The 20726-nt window shown below is 37.3% G+C and overlaps 1 protein-coding gene across 1 annotated transcript in view; it reads right to left on the bottom strand.

Annotated features, from left to right (window-relative positions):
• The window catches only part of SPAG6 (sperm associated antigen 6), a 95870-nt gene that overhangs the window by 16399 nt on the left and 58745 nt on the right, over nt 1-20726 (bottom strand). Inside the window, 4 exon segments of the mRNA XM_036270191.1 lie at nt 2655-2718; nt 16815-16872; nt 16875-16955; nt 20449-20572. Coding sequence (XP_036126084.1) covers nt 2655-2718; nt 16815-16872; nt 16875-16955; nt 20449-20572 — 327 coding nt within the window.

The raw sequence follows: 20726 nt of genomic DNA on the forward strand, positions 1-20726 counted from the left end.
AAAATCATGATTAAAAGTTATATGGATTAGTCCAAAATGTGCTTTGCTTTTGCATACCCAGCACTGTGTTATTTTATGTTTTGCATACATAAAATATGTCCACTGATTTGGTCTTACATTTAGTGTTTATGAATACAAGAGTAATGGTTTAATTCGTATTTCTGCTAACTTAAATTGCAGGTTTTAGTGTAGAACATGCTTTTCAGTGAGGGAAATGGGGAATGAGGCAAATAGTAAGCTCAAATGTTTCCAGGTTATGCAATAAAATGCTGACTCTTTTTATAGAGATTAACTTTGACTCCTTGATTTTTTAAATGACATTTAATGCAATAATAGCACTATCAGGAATTCTCTTTCAAACCCCATCTATACAAGTGAAAACACTATCTACTGAGCACTTACATGCACAGTTGTGCAGGCTGTGATTGCACAAGGGCACAAACACATCGAAGGGGGTGTGGTTCATATTGCAGACATCATTATTTGCATATTTATTAAGAAAATTTTCCAGCAGATGGCAGTAAAGTGTCTTTCTACCACGTGGAAGTAAAGTGTCTTGAGGACTGAATACCTTTTTCTATGGATATAAAGATATCACAAAGACTAGTGGTGGCATTGCTTACTACGTACCAGGGTCTATGCTTAGTGTTGCTTAGTCCTCAGGATTCAATGGAATGGGTGCTATTAGTAACATGTCAAAGCCACTGAGCCAATTGTAGTAGTTTTGAGACTCCAATGTGGGTCTAACTCTAGAGTCTGTTCTCTTTTGCACTAGGTGGTGATATTTCAGAAAACTACGAATTTAAGGAGACTTGACCATAGACAGCCTTGCTGCCCTGATGCTCAGTCCAGCCTGCCACCTGTTGTACTGTGTGCTTATACCACAGTGCTGGGTTTCATTCAGGACTGAAGAGCAGGGCACATATCACTCATCCCAGAAAAAGGTCATACTTGAATTAGTAAATAAAAAATGGGAGAATTATGACATTTTCTTTGGCATTTTAATTACATTTGTATGATTTAAACTATACATGCTACAGAAATTTAAAAAATAGAGAACCCAATATAGGTTGTAATAGTTCTCAAAGAATTGAATTTTTATATAAAAAATACATTAATACCATCAGTAATGTATCAATTTTATATTTTAGTATAAATTTTTAGCAAGACTGCATTATCACATTCTATATGCATTTGGAAAGCTTTTACAAATATATATCTATATCAAATCACCTTGCAAAATTATATATTATTAGTATAATATTCTTGATCCAATGCTGTAAAACTGACAGTCATAAATAGCACTCAGTTTAAAATCTCTATAGTAAATACTAGTCAATCATTAATAAAAGCAAGCCACTTATATATTTTTATATTAATCCCTAATTTATCATTGAGGAGATCCTTTCCCTAAATGCACTAAAGTAAACAAATAAGTGAAAATTCCATCTTCTGTGAAACAAACTGCTATAATTTGCTCAATGAGGAATTTGAAATTATGTTAACTTGTTAATGACAATTTTCTGAGTTGTGAGATTTGGAGTGCTGCTTTTGCTTTTTTATTTTTCCTTTCATGTACCCTAAATTTTTTAAAAAACTGATTTTTATAAACAATAAAACTCACCATTATTTAAAGCAATTATCATTGAATATGTGTCCAATTTTATGGCCTACCAAGTCCTCTTAAAAAACAAAACATAAGTATTTATATTACTAAAAAGATAATTTTATACACAAATCAAAATGTAAAAGTCCAAAGTCTCTTAAACAACTGGTAAATGTAATAGTTACTATTAAGATTGTCATTTGATCTATTTAGTCTCTGAAACAGAATAGCTACAAATCAGTATTTTCTAGACAGTAAATTTTGTGGCAAAATAAGCCAGAGTATACATAAGCCACATTTGCTAACACCTAGCTTAATCAAAGGGTTGGTGATTTTAAAACACAACAGATAAATCCTTCATTCTTTCAAGGTCAGTTTCTAAACTTGACATCTTGGATTGGAGATAGCCTCACCCAGGAATTTAAGGTCAGGGTTTATGAACTTAAAGGAAGGGTTGACAATTTGAAAACACAACAGACAAATTCTTTATTCTTTCAAGGTTAGTTTTTAAACTTGATGTCTTGGATGGGAGATGGCCTCACCCAGGAATTTAAGGTCAGGGTTTATGTTAAGCAGAACCTCAAATCAAGTTTAGAAACAAGCAAATCTTTAATCCTTTCTTTAAAGGGGTAGTTTGAGAGGAAAAGGTTAAGAAAACAGGTCAACCTCCTGTAAATATGAGGTGGTCATTTGTTTTTTATACTAAATGAAATATGCCTATTTTATGTTCAAAGTCTTGTGCCTATTTTACTCCCTGTGTCCAGGCAAATGTGTTTATATCAGAAAACTCCACATGGGCAGGAAATGTAGCTTTTCTTTATCATAAATCATCTGGTATAAACTCCACTTATCTAAGAGTATGGGGCCTGGTCTGCCCAATTGCTTGATTTTGGGCTCAAACGTGTAATCTGCTATTGACTGTCATTGCTCAAAAAGCACATATTGGCTTGCACAGAATGGTACAATTTACAAGATTGTTACATGCGCCATTTCAAATTATTTTCATATGAATCTTATTAGTAAGCTGAGCAAGTATTATCACCCTTACCACTGAGCAGATAAGACTGGAATCCAGATTTTCAACATCTCCTTCAGGCACCACTGATAGGCATCTATTTCCACAGCAAGGGAACTGAAAAAATAAGTGTCAACCAATAATAAGATTCAACCAATTCTCTTCCTGAAGTCCTAAAACTAATTGTTCAGCTAAATGAGAAGTCTTAATGACAGCTGAATTTTAAATAAACTGTAGAGGAGCAGGAACAGTGAGGACAGGGGTTGGTCTGGCTGAAGAATTAGAATTGTCAAAATTCAAATCAGGGGTGAAAATATCAAAGAACACCATTAGTGAGAGACACTGTTTTTGCTGTAGCACAAATAACAATGTCTCATAATAGACTTTTCAAAAAATAACATTACATGTGCTTTTAAGTATTAATATAAATTTTTCAAATTGCATATGATCGTATTGTAGCACCCATCCATACACTATTCAATATTTATTATTTCTTAGTCTAATACTCTTTGATAAGAATGAAATGATGTGTGAAGTAAAAACCTTTACATACAACATAACAATGGCAAGAAATACATAATAGGAAATTCACCATTCCCATAACATCAGAGGAGGTTTTATGGAATATAGACCAGTTTATTCATTACTGACATGGTCATCTAAAAAAAAAGTTCTTAATGTAAGAAAAGATGAAAACTACTTTCATTTTCTCATATTCTTAAAAGGTTCATAAGACAAACAGGCAGACAGGAAAGAGGAATAAAAGCTACAAAATTGGGAATAAAAATTCTATTTTCTAATGCAATAAGTCAACGAAATTACTGCAAGAAAGGAAAATAGGTCCAAGGAAGTATTAAAAAGTCAAACTGCAAGCAATCCCTGGCAGATATAAGGGGAAAAAACGGGGGTGGGGGGGCATCTTGGGTATAATGACGTTTAAAAAATGCAAAAAGCTATACACTATGAGGAAATGATGACAGAGATGAAACCAGAAAATATCAAAAATAAATTGGTAGGTTCCTTTTGAGAAGGAATCAAGAGTCTGAGAAGGAAGACTGAAAGCCAGCCAGATTGGAAACACTATGGCCTAGGGGCTCCCTGGTTATCACTCCCTCTTTCCAGTCTTCAGGGAGATCACTGTAAGGACTGTCCCTTTAGATCAAAAGGCACGCACACACATGCTGACTAACCAAGATTCTTAAACCTAGTCACGTATTCCCCAAGGGCAGAAACACACTAGCTAGGAAAGATGAAAAGGACAATTCTAATGCTGTTTTTACTTAAAATTTATTGAAATTCCCTCTCACCTTATTTTAGCCCCCCCCCCCCCCCCGAGTGAATGAAGATTACTATGTAAAGTCTGAGCCTGATGGTGTTCTTTTCAAATTATGTCTTAAATCTCTGAAAAAAAACTGTGACTTTTGAAACTTGAGAAAGTGAAGCGAGGAAAAGGGAATAGCGATGACCCATTTTCCATGCCTGCTTCCTTGTTTATTCACGAGCAGAGCTAGACTAAGAAAGCTGTCCATGAAAATGGAAGGCATGTCTGCAGGAACATAATGCTTAATGTTGACTTCTGTCCCCTCCAGCCCAGTGAAAGGTAGGCAACAGTTTAGGTGGGGTAAGAAAAGAGCTTAGGGAACTTGGGATAAAAAGAATTTTCTAAGTTCTTAAGGTTATCTATGACAGGTTATTCACAGAATCTGTGTTCAGTTAATGCATTTGTGTCACCAGTATTAGAGTCTCCATACTTCTGTCATCAGTTTCCTCTTTCAACTATTTTCCTTCTATAACCTACTGTAGAATTTGCAAGGATAGTTTTCCTTGCCTTTGTCTGTGAAGAACTGGCCAAAATAACGATGAGTTTTTTAATACCATCTTTCATCTGTATCTAGTTAGAAGTGTATGTGTATGTATGTTTTTTAACAGAAAAATAAGAAATGCTTTAAAATTCTTTGATATGCCCTGGCCAGTTTGGCTCAGCCGTTAGGGCGTCAGCCTGCGGTCCCGAGAGACCCGGGTTCGGTTTCTGCCAAGGGCACATACCTCAGTTGCGGTTTGTCCCCGGCCCTGGTTGGGTTGTGCGGGTGGCAACTACTCGATATGTCCCTTTCACGTCAACGTTTCTCTCTCTCTCTCTTCCTCCCACTCTATCTGAACAAAAATATCAAAAAATGTTCTCGGATGAGGATAAAAGAATAAATAAATAAAAGTTCTTTGATGTCCTTTTTAATCTACCTTTAGAGTAAATCTTGTGTAAATGACCATGAGTAGTTTCTCTTACATTCAAGCCACTAATTTTTAAAGTACTACATAAATTTAGAAAATATTATCTAACGCTATATCATATTAAATAAATCTACAATGTACTTAGTTCAAATATTTAGAAAGAACTTTATTTAACAACTCTTATTCATAACTACTCTACTGTGAATTCAAGTATAAATATGTAACTTTGCTGAGTTGTTCAGCAACATCAGTTACTTGACTTAAGAAAGACAAAGTTGCTTTTGCCCTAGCTGGTAGTACTTTATTAAAGCGACTTTGTTTTTATTTATTTTTAATTTTTTTTAATCCTCACCCAAGGACATGGTTTTATTGATTTGAGAGAGAAAAGAAGGGAGAGAGAGAAATATTTATCAAACTTGCAGCCTAGGTATGTGCCCTGACCAGAATCAAACCCGCCACCTATTGGTGTAAACAACGCTCCACCCAATTGAGTCACACCAGCTAGGGCAAAAGCAACTTTGTCTTTCTTAAGTCAAATAACTGATGTTGCTTTAATGAACATAGCTAATACATTTTTTCATAAGTTAGACAATACACTAATCAACTTCTGCATTCTGATTGTTTTTGAGATTATTCTCAGTGTATGTTTAATCAAGTCTAGTCACCCATAAAAACAAAACTTTCTGGGAGCACACTTCATATTAAAGAACTATTTTATATATGATTTACAAATATTCCATCATACAAACCTCAGAAATTAATCTATTTCATTTGTTCTTGGGCATTTATAATACTATAAATTTATATTTATAAAGAGAACATTTTATGAAAGATTTCATCTACAAGTATTAAATATATTGATTAATGCAGTATGGGATGCTTCATATACCATGGAAAGAATTTACATGCATATAAAAATATGTCAAATAAAATTTGGCAGACATTCTAGAATATAATAAATGACTAAAACTTCTAAAGTGTAATTTAAAAATTTCTAAAACACTTAAAATAAGTAAGCCTCTTAAGGTGTTTTTTCTAGATAAAATCTAATGTTGGAGACTCGGTTTAGCCTTGTTAGTTATCTTTGTTTATCCTCAGATGCTTGACATAAAAACACAAAATTGAGAGTGTACTAATTTCTTCCGCAATTTGTCAAGTTATAGTGAATAAAATAAAGCTATATTTTCTCAATAGTGTCTTTTTATAGGTAGCCATAGTTAACAGATACATACAAACAAACATAAAAGGCTACCTTGAATGTTTTTCTTCTAAAGGAAAACTCTTGAAAAAATTGCCCTTTGACAGTGGATCTCTTCAAAGTCTTCATACACTGAGGAAGTCACAATTCTCTGTGTCTGGGTTAGTCACACGTTTTAAAGTAGCCCTCACTTTCCCAGGTCTTACAAGTATGTCAGACACAAGCTAGGTATTTTTAAATGTAAATGGCAAGAAGATTAAAAATAAAAATCCAAAATTTTTTAATTGTGCTGTTATATGGTAGTTGCTAAGCACATACTCTTTATATAAGAACCAAAATGAACATCCAAAAAAGGACACAAAATTCCTTTTCTCTGCCCATCAACCTCTGCTATCCCAACGTACCTCTGTATGACCTTTAAGAATATAATTGAATTAAACTTACCCTAGACCCATGCAGAATTTGGGTTATTATACAGTTATCATATTAGAAATGTGCCAAATGGAAGACTGTATGCATGCCTCCCTCCTCAAACTAGATGTTTCCTAAAAGCATCTTCTGCCCTGGCCAGTTTGGCTCAGCGGTTGAGCATCGGCCTGCGGACCAGAAGAGTCCTGGGTTCGGTTCCTGCAAGGGGCACGTACCACAAAAAAAAAAAAAAAAAAAGCATCTTCCTCTCCCCAGTTTAGTCAGAGATCCAGAAGACAGAAGAGTTCCCAAAATATCTCTGGCTGTGGCATGGACAAGGACTAGAACTTAGATCTTCTGACATCTAATCCTGGGTCCCATCATACCAACTATCTTTATTAGAAATTTATTTTTGCCCTGGCCTGTATGGCTCAGCGGTTAGAGCGTCAGCCTGCGGTCTGGAGAGACCTGGGTTCGGTTCCCGCTAAGGGCATGTACCTCGGTTGCAGTTTGTCCCCGGCCCTGGTTGGTCGTGCGGGTGGCAGCCACTCGATGTGTCCCTTTCACATCAATGTTTCTCTCTCTGTGTTCCTCTCTCTCCCTCCCACTCTACCTGAACAAAAAATGGAAAAATGTCCTCGGGTGAGGATAAAAAAAAAAAAAAAAAAATTTATTTTTATTTTTTTTAGAGAGAGAGGAGAGGGAGAGAGAGAGAGATTTGTTTTTTGTTTTTTTTTAATTTACGCACTCATTGGTTAATTCTTGCATGTGCCCTGACCAGGAACAGAACCCAAAACCTCGACATATCAGTGTGACACTCTAACTAATTGAGCTACCAGGCAAGGGCCTTTTAGAAAATTTTAAAGATTACTCAAATTGAAAGGCAATATAAAGTCAATGTTTAGGCTGATAAGAGCAGAGAGAATATAACCATTGATAATCTGTTTAATAAAGAATAGTTCTAAAATAGTCACCAAGAGATTCTTGAGAATTATATGATTGCAAAGATAAAACCATTTTAAGATTATTTGTCTCTTTTCATAGAAAGACAATGTTTCAAAGATATATATAAAACACTTTATAGAACCTAATGCTTTAAAATATATATATCAGAAATTTTAAAAAGTCAGCTAACCAAAATTCTTCATGATAGTTAGCCAATTTTTAAAATAAAGTAGCAGATCAGAGAATGTTAGAAGTTAAAATGTTTACAATGGCATTTTGACAAAGCACCATAGTAGAGTCTAACATTAAATTTTTTTTTTTATAATTTCCCATCATGCTCTGTAAAATAATCCTAGAAAGGAGTAGAAAGAAGACTTCTATTCAAGTACTTTATCATTGGTTAATTCTAATAGGTCATTCCATTTGAGGGGCCCTTTAGTTTGCTTTTTTTTTTTTTACATTTTTCTATAATTTGGTTTATGTTAGAAAATTGTATTGAAAGTTATTTTAAACTTACATAAACCTAAAGGGATATGTAGATGTGTAAAAATGAACTTTCTTTTCTTGAGAAAAGATTTTCATATTTCCTTCACTTTGTGATCAGTATAACATTATATTTGTAAATTACATATGGTAGATATACATTTTATGATATACTATTCCTTTGGTATATTTTATATGTTCTAATATTTTCAAAGCTAACTCATTAGAACTCTTTTGGTCAAGGAGTTCTGATAAACCTTCCAAAAGTGAATGAACATATCTTTGGAAAGAATTTACTTGCAGAATATATGTAAATAGAAAACAAATTTTAATCTTAAAAATATTATCTTTGTGTTCATAAAATTAATGTTACCATATGTATTAAAAGTCACTGGCATTAAGTGGAAAGAATAGGTTATATAATTTATATAAGTTATAAGCTTTTTTTGTTTGTTTTTTAATTTTTCTTTTTTATCAAATAATTTTAGTTACAAATGTTTCTCCTTTTCCCCCCAGATACCCTCCTCTCTAACCCCCCAACCCAGGCAAACATTGTTGTCTATGTCCATTGGTTATGCATACATGCATATAAGTTGTTTGGTTTATCTCATCCCACCCCTCTGCCCCCCACCTCTAAGGTTTGTTAGTTTGAACTGTACTCCTTTCTATATCTCCGGGTTTATTTTTTTGTTTGTTTGTTACAGGTGTTTCTCCTTTTCCCCACCACTGACACTCTCCTTCCCTTCCCTCCCTGCCCCATCCCTAGCTTTTTTTCCATGTCCATTGGTTATGCATACATGCATATAAGTTCTGTGGTTACCCCCCTCCACCTCCTCTTCTGGGGATTATCAGTTTATACCCTACTTTCATGTCTCTGGGATTACCCTGTTCTTCAGACTGTTATGTTCATTATATTCCACAAATAAGTGAGATCATATGATATTTGTCTTTCTCTGCTTGGCTTGTTTTGCTTAGGATATACCCTCCAGGTCCCTCCATGTCATCTCAAAGGATAAGAGATCTTTCTTTCTTATAGCTGCATACTACTCCATTGTGTATATGTACCACTGCTTTTTTATCCATTCGTCTACTGATGGACACTTGGGCTGTTTCCGGATCTTAGCTATTGTAAATAGTGCTGCTATGAACATGGGGGTACATATATTCTTTCTGATTGGTGTTTCAGGCTTCTTAGGGTATATTCCTAGAAGTGGGATCACTGGGTCAAATGGAAGTTCAATTTTTCATTTTTTGAGTAGAGGTAACACCATATTGTTTTCCATAGTGGCTGCACCAGTCTGCATTCCCACCGGCAGTGTACTGGAGTCCCCTTTTCTCCACACCCTCGCCAACACTTGTTGTTTGATGATTTGTTGATGGCGGCCATTCTGACAGGTGTGAGGTGATACCTCGTTGTTGTTTTAATTTGCATCTCTCTGATGATTAGTGATGTTGAGCATTTCTTCATATGTCTCTTGGCCATTTGTATGTCCTGTTTGGAGAGGAGTCTATTTAGTTCCTCTACCCATTTTCTAATTGGATTTTTGTCTTCCTTTTGTTGAGCTGTATGAGGACTCTATATATTTTGGAAATTAACCCCTTATCTGATGTATCATTGGCAATTGTGCTCTCCCATATAGTGGCTTGCCTTTTCATTTTGATGCTTCTTTTGCTGTGCAGAAGCATTTGAGTTTGATGTAGTCCCATGTGTTCATTTGTTCTTTTGTTTCTGTTGCCTTAGGTGATGTATCAGTAAAAATTCTGCGGTGTATGATGTCTGAAATTTTGTTGCCTATATTTTCTTCTAGGATTTTTATGGATTCACGAGTCACATTTAAGTCTTTTATCCATTTTGAATTTATTTTTGTAAATGGTGTAAGTTGATAATCTAGTTTTCATTTTTTTGCATGTAGCTCTCAAATTTTCCCAATAACATTTATTAAAGAGGCTGTCTTTACTCCATTGTATGCTCTTACCACCTTTTTTGAATATTAATTGAGCATAATGTCTTGGGTCCATTTCTGTTCTATTCCATTGATCTATGTGCCTGTTCTTGTGCAAGTATCCAGCTGTTTTAATTACAGTGGTTTTGTAGTATAATCTGATATCCGGTACAGTGATCCCACTTATTTTGTCCTTCTTTTCTAAGATTGCTGTGGCTATTTGAGGTCTTTTTTGGTTCCATATAAACTTTTGAAGTATTTGTTCTAGTTCTGTGAAATATGTCATTGGTATTTTGATGGGGATTGCTTTGATCTATAGATTGCTTTGGATAGTATGGACATTTTAATGATGTTAATTCTTCCAATCCATGAAAAAGCTATGTGCTTCCACTTTTTAAATGTCTTCCTCTATTTCTTTTTTCAATGTCCTGTAGTTTTCTGCAAATAGCTTCTTTACTTCTTTGGTTAAGTTGTATCTTAATATTTTTTTGCAACAATGGTAAATGGGATTGTTTTTCTTAGTTTCTCTTTCTGTGACTTCATCATTGGTGTATAAGAATGCCGTCAATTTCTTGACATTAATTTTGTATCCTGCTACTTTGCCAATTTCATTTATTAAATCTAGTAGATTTTTGACAATGTCTTTAGGGTTTTCTATGTATAATATCATGTCATCTGCAAATAATGACAGTTTTACTTTCTCTTTTCCAATTTGGATCCCTTTTATTTTTACTTCCTGTCTGCTGTGGCTAAGACTTCCAGTACAATGTTAATTAAGAGTGGTGAAAGTGGGCATCTCTGTCTTGTTCCTGTTCTTAAGGGAAATGCTTTTAGTTTTTGCCCATTGAGTATGATGTTAGCTGTAGGTTTTTCATATATGGCCTTTTTTATGTCTAGATATGATCCCTCTATTCCCACATTGCTGAGCATTTTTATCAGAAACCGGTGCTGGATTTTGTCAAATGCTTTTTCAGCATCTATTAATATGATCATGTGGTTTTTATTCTTCATTTTATTTATATGGTGTATCACACTTATTGATTTGTGAATATTGTACCAGCCTTGCATCCCTGGGATGAATCACACTTGGTCATGGTGAATAATTCTTTTTGCTGTATTGCTGGATCCGATTTGCTAGTATTTTGTTGAGGATTTTGGCATCTATGTTCATCAGAGTTATTGGCCTGTAGTTTTTGTTCTTTGTAGTGTCTTTTTCTGGCTGTGGAATTAGAATTATGCTGGCCTCATAAAACAAGTTTGAAAGTCTTCCTTTTTTTTGAATTTTTAGCAATAGTTTGAGGAGAAAGGGTGTTAATTCTTCTTTTTTTTTTTATCCTCACCCGAGGATATTTTTCCATTTTTTGCACAGATAGAGTGGGAGGGAAAGAGAGGAAGGGAGAGAGAGAGAGAAACATCGACGTGAAGGGACACATCGAGTGGCTGCCACCCGCACGACCAACCAGGGCCGCGGACAAACTGCAACCGAAGTACGTGCCCTTAGCGGGAACCGATCCGGGGTCTCTCCGGACTGCAGGCTGATGCTCTAACCGCTGAGCCAAACCGGCCAGGGCAGTTCTTCTTTGAATGCTCAATAAAACGCCCCCATGGAAGGGCAGCCACATGAGAGAAAAAATGGCGGCGGAGTGAATGGAAACTACACAGACCATCTCCCAGGACCAAACTGGAATTACAATGAAAATAAAGACAAATCATCAGGAAGGGGAACCGAAAGGCAGCTTGGAGGACCACATAACCAGGGACACTGACTCAATCCTGGTAGGCTTGCGAGGATGCGAGAGGGGGCTGGGAGACCACGGTCCACAGCGGCCTGGGCTGGGACCTGTTGAGGTCTCGGCTGGGTGCTACACCCTTGGCTGGGAGCAGCGGGAGCCTCGGCTGCCCTTAGCTGAGAGCGGCACCCTCGGGTTAAAGTCCCAGGTGGCTCCACAGTGCAGAGCCCAGACAAATGCTAAATTGGCAGCAGCCACTCACCTTGGGCTCCAGCAGATAGAGGGCAGACTAGACTGGAACTGTGTGGGGACACTTGAGATTTGGAGGGTGCTCAAGCTTTTGCTGAGTGCAGCCACGCAGGACTGTGGTCATCTTACTCCTTCCCAGGGCCCTGGGGAGACGTGGTGGCCCCTCCCTCAGAGATTCAACCCCACCGGGTGGCCACCGAAATGCTACTTGAGGCCCATTAACAACCAGCATCTGCCCCACCCTCGGGAAATCCTTGAACACTGAGAACCTGAGGGAGTTTTTCATTCAACTCAGAAACCAAGGTTCTTCAGGTGACCCCTATTAATAGCCTCCAGGCAAAAAAGCTAGAGAATAACTACCATTCCCTGGGCTAGCAACTCTAACCAGGAAAGTTAAGACTTGACAATGGTTTTTAAAGTGGGTCCTCCTTGCCTCATCCAAACCCAGGAGAGGGAGCCACAAACAGCAGAACACCAACAAGCACAGGGAAAATTTGGCAGGCTCCAAAGCCCACAGTGATAGCCAAAATGGTGATAAACAGAAACAAAAGCCAAATGAAAGAACAAGAGACCTCTACCAAAGATGAGATAAATGAGGTACAGTTAAGCAAGTTAACAGAATTAGAATTCAGAGCCATGATCTAGAGGAAGCTCAACAGCATGTGTAAGGACATGAGCACCATGAGTAAAGACATAGAAATGTTGAAAATCAACCAGATGTAAATTAAAAACCACCAAGAAGAAATGAAGAATGACATATAAGAAATAAAAAACACATTGGAAAGTCTAAATAGCAGAGTAGAGGAAGCTGAGGACCGGATCAGTGAATTAGAAGATAGAGTAGAAAAAATCAACCAATCAGATAACCAAAAGAAAAAAATAATTAAAAAACAGGAAGACAGTTTAAGACAACTGTGGGACAAATGGAAACGTAATAACATTCACATCATAGGAGTCCCCGAAGAAGAAGAAAATGAGCAAGGGTTAGAGAATATATTTTTAAAAATAGTGACAGAAAACTTCCCTAATTTGGTGAAGGAAGAGGGCATTCAGGTTCAAGAAGCACAGAGAGCCCCAAGTAAAAAGAACCCAAACAGGCCCACACCAAGACACATAGTAATCAAGACTCTCCCAGCAAACAAAAGCCCAGGCCTGGATGGCTTCACAGGGAAATTTTACCGAACATTCAAGGAACTAATACCCGTTCTCCTCAGACTATTTCAAAAAATTCAAGAAGAAGGAAAACTTCCAAACTCGTTTTATGAAGCCAGCATAATTATAATTCCAAAACCAGAAAAAGACACTACAAAGAAAGAAAACTACAGGCCAATATCCTTGATGAACATAGATGCCAAAATCCTCAACAAATACTAGCAAATTAGATCCAGCAATACAGCAAAAAAATTATTCATCACGACCAAGTGGGATTCATCCCTGGGATGCAAGGCTGGTACAATACTCGCTAATCAATAAATGTGATACATCACAAAAACAAAATGAAAAATCAAAACCACATGATCATATCAATAGATGCTGAAAAAGCCTTTGACAAAATCCAGCATTCATTTCTGATAAAAACACTCAGCACTGTGGGAATAGAGGGATCATATCTCGACATAATAAAGGTCATATATAAAAGACCTACAACCAACATTATACTCAATGGGCAAAAACTAAAAGCATTTCCCTTAAGAACCAGAACAAGGCAAGGATGCCCACTTTCGCCACTCTTATTTAACATAGTACTGGAAGTCCTAGCCACAGCAATCAGACAGGAAGAAAAAATAAAAGGGATCCAAATCATATATATTTACCAAGGTTATATCTTTCTGTTGGATAGATCCTTTCAATATTATGTAGTGGCCTTCTTTGTCTCTAGTTATGGCCTTCATTTTGAAATCTATTTTATCAGATATGAGTATTGCTACCCCAGCTTTTTTTCCCTTTCCGTTTGCTTGGAAGATTTTTTTCCATCTTTTTACTTTCAACCTATGTGAATCTTTTGTTGTGAGGTGGGTCTCTTGTAAACAACATATATGTGAGTCATGCTTTCTTATCCAGTCAGCTACTCTGTGTCTTTTTACCAGAGCATTCAAACCATTTGCATTAAAAGTGATTATTGATTTGTACTTATTTATTGCCATTTTTGTTTAGTGTAATTATATTTTTCTTCCTATTTCTTTTACTAATTACAGCATTCCTTTTAACATTTCTTACAGTGCTAGTTTGGTGCTAATATATTCCCTTAGCCTTTTTTGTCTGGGAAGGAAGCTCTTTATTTGACCTTCTATTTTGAATGATAGCCTTGCTGGAAAGAGTAGTCTTAGATTCAGATCCTTGTTTTTCATGACCTTAATTATTTCATGGCATTCCCTTCTGGCCTTTAGTGTTTCTGTTGAGAAGTCAGCTGAGAGCTTTATGGGGTTTCCTTTGTAGGTAACCTGTTGCTTATCTCTTGCTGCTTTTAGGATTCTCTCTTTGTCTTTAATTTTTGGCATTTTAATTACTATGTGTCTTGGTGTGGGCCTGTTTGGGTTCTTCTTACTTGGGGCTCTCTGTGCTTCTTGAACTTGAATGCCTTCTTCCTTCACCAAATTAGGAAAGTTTTCTGTCACTATTTCTTTAAATATGTTCTCTAACCCTTGCCCATTTTCTTCTACTTCAGGAACTCCTATGATGTGAATATTGTTACGTTTCCAGTTGTCCCACAGTTCTCTTAAGCTGTCTTTCTGTTTTTTAATTATTTTTTCCTTTGGGTTCTCTGATTGGTTGACTTTTTCTACCCTGTCTTCTAATTCACTGATCCGGTCCTCAGCTTCCTCTACTCTGCTGGTTATTTCTTCCAATGTTTTTTTTTTATTTCTGCTATGTCATTCTTCATTTCCACTCGGTTGGTTTTCAATGTTTCTATATCTTTACTCATGGTGTTGATGTCCTTACTCATGCTGTTGAGTTTCCTCAAGATGATGGCTCTGAACTCTACCTCTGATAATTTGCTTAAGTGCATTTCATTTATCTTATCTTCAATAGAGTTCTCTTGTTCTTTTATTTGGATTTGTTTCTCTGTGTCACCATTTTGGCTATCTCAATGGGTTTTGGAGCCTGCCAAATTTTCATTGTGGGTGTTGGTGTTCTGCTGTTTGTTGCTACCTCTACTGGGTTAGGATGAGCGTGGGAGAGCCCATGTTAAACACCAATGTCAGCCCTGGCCGGTTTGGTTCAGTGATTAGAACGTTGGCCTGCGGTCCAGAGAGACCCAGGTTTGGTTCCTGCTAAGGGCATGTACATCGGTTGCAGTTTGTCCCTGGCCCTGGTTGGGTCATGCGGTTGCCAGCCACTCGATGTGTCCCTTTCACATTGATGTTTCTCTCTCTCTCTCTCTCTCTCTCTCTCTCTCTCTCTCTCTCTCTCTCTCTTCCTCTCTCCCCCTCTCACTCTATCTGAACAAAAAAATGGGAAAATGTCCTCGGGTGAGGATAAAAAAACAAAACCAAAAAAAAAAAAAAAAAAATTCACCGTCAAGTATTACTTTCCTGGGTAGATGAGCAATCCCAGGAAAGGTTCAGCTATCCTCTAGCTTTTTGCCTGGAGGTTATTAGTCTCAGTTACTCAGGGCCTTGGAATGTAGCCCTCTGGTGTTCTGTATAAGAAGATTTCCAGAGGGTGGAACAGATGCTGGTTGTTAATGAGCCTCAAATTGCATTTTTTGGCTTACCTGAATGGGGCTGAATCTCCAAGGGAGGGGCTGCTCTTTCTCCCCACAGCTCAGGGAAGAAGCAAGCTGGCCACTGTTCTGTGTGGCCAGGAAGGAGCAAGCTGGCCACTGTCCTTTGTGGCCACAACTCAGCAAAAATTCTGAGTGCTCTCCAAATACTGGGCGTCCCCACAGAGTTCCAGTCCAGTCTATCTTTCCTCTGCCAGAGCCCAAGGTGAGTGGCTGTAGCCAATCTAATGCTCTATCCTGGCCCTCTGCACTGTGGAGCCAGCTTGGGATTTTAACCCTGAGAGCACTGCTCACAGCTAAGGCCGCTACTGTCGTGGGTTCCCAGCCCGCCACCCTGTCACACCTCTGCAGAGCCGACCAGTGTCCCTGGTTATATGGTCCTTTCCCGCTGCTTTTCTGTTGCTTTGTTTCGACGAGATATCTTTATTTTAGTTGTAATTCCCATTTGGTCCTGGGAGATCATCTGTGTAGCTTCCATTCTTTCCACCGCCATTTTTTCTCTTCTCTGGGTCTATTTTGTTCATTCTAAGTTATGTTTTAAAATTGGAATTTATATTCTCTAGTACTAATTAGAGAAAGTAAGAAATAAATGTAAGATCAGAAAAAAGATGGACTTTAATTCTACATGTGTTATGGGCATTTTTTCACATAATAAAAGGAAAGTTACCAGGGAGGTAATTTTCCTTTTATTTATTTTAGGTTTAGTGGTATGGTTCTCTTTTAGGCTTACAAAGTTCTCTCTTTAGGTTTAATGCTCTTCAAATCAACCTCATTTTAAAAAATTAATTTTGAAAGTAGCTTTCTGCTACGTTACTATGAAGCACTCACACTCATAAACATTATTTCATTTTTTTCAAATGTAAATTGTAACATTTTTTGACAACATTTATTTTCTATTTGTAATACTCTCAGTAATATAGGTGTGAGCTTAATAATATGCAGGGAACTATGAAAATCAGAATCTATAGTCCCTTTCTAAATCAGATTCCCATTAAAGATTCATTCAATTTGAATTTTGTATTTAGGTGATTTTAGTAAAGCATGTATTAAATCAGTACAGAAATGTCTCAAATGACCTTCCAGTTCAACTTGGAAATGTGTATGTCAATCAGAACATTATTTAACTTGTGAGGGGAAAATGTGATCCAGAGCAGAGGTAAAGGCATACACTGGTCTCATGTAGTATTTTTAAGTCCACATTTTGACACAGTGGATATAAAATCTAGATTTGAAAACAGAAAACCCACATTATAATTTTGAACTTCTCAAAGTCTATTTTCCCACCTTATTATTTCTTCTGAGTAGCAGTTAATACTACTGATGTATTTTTGAAGAAGAGATCAGGTTCTGCTTTTATCTCTTGACCCTTTTTAAGTCCACCACTTGTTACCAAAAGTCGTCAAGCTTCGCTTTTAGCAGCAGCACCTTAAAAAGTGAAGGACATTAAAATGTCAGCTTTTCTTTTCCAAGTTGGATTGTTACTACTGAAAAGCAAAAATATATCCAAGGAAATGTAAGAGAGAATTTATGTCCAATATGCTTGTAACATGATGAGCCTAAATTTGCTGATGATTGGAAGATTCAGTCTTTTTAGAAATGTATGAAGTTTTTATGTTGTGCAGATGAAATAAAGGCAATTAATATGAGCAAAGGCAATGCAAATCCACTCATGTACATACAACATAAGGTGGTGTCCCTGCTTTGCTGACACCCATTCAAAATCTTTCCACTACCTTCAAAATTAAAGGCATACTCCTTAACAAGGCTCAGAAGGTCTTCTGTGACCCAGCAACTAAATATCTCTCCAGCTCCCTTTCCCAAGAATCTCTATCCCAAATTTTGTTCAATAACCTCAAAGGGTGCAGCTGGGTCATTCCTTGCCTTTGCCCATGCTGTTTCCTCTCTGATAATGCCCTTTGACCTCCCGTGCACCTCCCCCTTTTGCTTGGCTAACTCTTGCATATTTTTTAAGATTCAGCTCAGGTGTTACCTCCTTTAAGAAACTTTCTCTTATCCCAGGATGTTAGGAACTTTTCTTCTCTCATAGCCTTCTGTTAAACCCCATGAATTTGCCACATAACAATTTACTATCAGTCTATATGTCTGTCACACATAAATATCATGAAGACAGAAACTGTAAATTTATTCATTCATTTATTTCTCTAGTGCCTGGTGCCTAATAGATGCTCAATTAATATTCGACAAATAAATGAACATACTAAGGAGTAGGCAGAAAAAGGAAATTGAGGAGATGTTAAAGAATAGAAGAAGAATGAGGAAAGTAAGGAATCAACAAATCCAAGAGAAGATTTTAAGAAGCAGCCAGTGAGGACTAAAGAAAGTCACTGGATCTGACAGTGGATGTTGGTGTGCTGAGAGGAAAGAGCCAGTGCAGATGAAGAAATTAATTGTGCAGGACAACAGACAAGGGGTGTCCTGGAGAGGGGGCTCACAGTGGGGATCCCACTCTTCCTTGGTCATTGTTACTATTCCTCTGACAGAAGCACCCTTTCTTTCCCCACCGTTCTTACGCTTTCCTCAAAACCAGCTTTTTTCACGTGTACCTCTTCCACTGAAGCCGTCCCGGAATACCTCAGACCGCATCCACATATCCCTTCCTATGAAAACATTTACTGTGAAGTCTAGCACGCTGACGTATTCTCTAAGTGTTTCTGCTGGTCTCCCCAGCTAGGTTATGAAGTTCCTTGAAGAAGAACTTTGTCTCACTCTTTTTGTCTGTCCCTCAAAGCCTTACAGGGTACATGTGGGCACTTAACAAATACTTAAACCTACAAAAGGCTCCAGCCAATTGGATGTTAATACACATCACCTGGACAGTAAAATATCACACAAGTATGTATTTTTTAAAAAAGGAATGGTCCACAGATACATCAGTTTTAAACATCTTACTGGCCTGGAGAGTTTTCATACCCATGTCCGCCCCCAGCCACAGTAAACTGTCCTTTTACCTTCTGCCTTGCTTTCCCTTCTCTGTCCAGTGCTCTGGTATCCTGAGGTTAAGATAACACAAAATTCTGCCTGAAGCAAATATTCCTGAAGGCACCTTTCTGAGTGTATAACATGAGGTACGACTGTCTTTATTTTATCTTGGCTATCTAACCTTCCACAATCTCTTTGATTTATTTTTATTTACTTTAGTGACTGGTTTTTAACTCTTAATTTGGATTAGTGTTCATTTTAATAGTAAGTTCAATAAAACTAGAATATCCCACCAGCCTAAAAGCTTGGCTATAAAATGAAACCTTCAGAAATAGTGTCAACTACTCATTTTCACGAGCTGATGACTCCACTCGGCTTCTTACTGCCCCCCCTCCCACATTTAGCTGGTCAGTTTCTTACTTAGAACGGGGGTGGGGGAATGTTTAATTATTTTCTTTGTGTACTTCTTTAAAGAAGGGAGATAAGGACAGAGGTGTTTGACACAGAATTGTATCCTCAGGCAGCTTCAGCAGTGGAAAACCTACCATCCAGTGCCTGCGGTGCCTGAGGGTCAGCCAAACTGTTCAAGATCTGGGAACAGTTCAGAGAAGTTTAGGCTGTTAGTATCTTTATAACAATAGTATACTGTTTAATTAGTCTTAGTTGCTTCCATGTTTTATATCTTAAAAACAACTGTGTGTGTGTGTGTGTGTGCACGCATGCACTTAATATTATGCCTAGGATTGAGCTAAACTCTTTTCATATAACATCTCATTTAACTTTTTTTTCCCCCTTAGGCCACCAAATATTTGGTTGCCTCCCACATGAAAAAAATGGGGGAGAGAGAGAGAATATACATCTCATTTAACTTTACAGTGACCCTATGAAATAGGTGCTCTTATTATTCCCATTGTTTGGGTAATCACACTAAAGTTTAGAAAGATTAAGACTTTGATAAAACCGGGTTGGTGTGGCTCAGTGGATTGAACATCGTCCCATGGACTGAGAAGTCATGGTTTGATTCTCAGTCAGGGCACATCCCTGGGTTATGGGCTTGATCCCCAGTAGGGGGTGTTTCTTAAACCATATCACCTGAGCACAATTGAACCAATTCTTGATGGCTTAGGGTCACCATCCTGGCCATCAGGGGCTGTGCAATGCAGGCATTCTTAGCCTTTGCTATCAGTAGTCTGTCCAGCTGGCTGCTACCCACTGCTAGCAGCTTGACCTTCCTACCTTACTACTTTTAATCTGCAATAAACTAAGAAATATAACAGTTACATTTGTTAAAATTGTTCATAATATAAATCAATAAACTTCAAATGACTGAGAACATCTCCAAGTAAGTACATGAACTTTGCGGAAAGTATTTCAGTGGTTCAGAGACAATTCTGCTTTTCTTTTCTTTTTAAAAGAATTTTATTGATTTTTAGAGAGAGAGGAAGGGGAAGTGAGAAACATCGATGTGTAAGAGTGCAACATTGATTGGCTACCTCTTTCCTGCATGCCCCCTACAAGGGATCAAGCCCACAATTCGGGCATGTGCCCTGACCTGGAATTGAATTAGCAACCTTTAGGTGCAGAGGATGATGCCCAACCAACTGAGCCACACCGGCCAGGGCTCTCCTTTTGTTTATAAGGTTTTACAGTGTTCCCAGATGAGTGAGGCTAACAGACACCAGGAAAATTACTAAAAGTTACTTAATAATATAAATTTTCTATATTATGAGGTTTTTATGTGTTGATATATTATTTAATCCTCAAGAACACTAAAAAGACAATACAGAGATTGTGAGGAAGAAGGAAATGTGAATTATATATCTGTGAATTTTATTAATCTATGTTACCATCCCTGTCAATACAATCAGTGAGAATTAAGTAGGAGAACCCTGCCCTCATCTTACAGAAGATAACATTGACCCACCAGAAAAAAAAAAATTATTTTTATTTTCTTCCTCCACTTACAGGCTAAGAGCACTTCTTACCTTACTGAACTGTCCAACCACATGCTTCAGAATATTGGGAGGAGCATCATATAGAAATGGCTCAAGGGCTGGTAAATAGGTGCATTTTTGTAAGATACTCTTTATGACTTTTTTACTCTGTTGAAACACAAAGCAAAGTACATACCAAAGTAAGCAGTCAATGAAAGCTTGACAAAAATTCATGTCTCATGTTCCTGGAATTTGAAATGAAATCAATTTCCTGGTCTAAGCTGCAGTTGTTTCATTTTTTAAAAAGAGTTGCCAGAAAAAT

Source organism: Molossus molossus, unplaced genomic scaffold (assembly GCF_014108415.1).
Source record: "Molossus molossus isolate mMolMol1 unplaced genomic scaffold, mMolMol1.p scaffold_m16_p_1, whole genome shotgun sequence".
In the NCBI taxonomy this organism is placed as follows: Eukaryota; Metazoa; Chordata; class Mammalia; order Chiroptera; family Molossidae; genus Molossus; species Molossus molossus.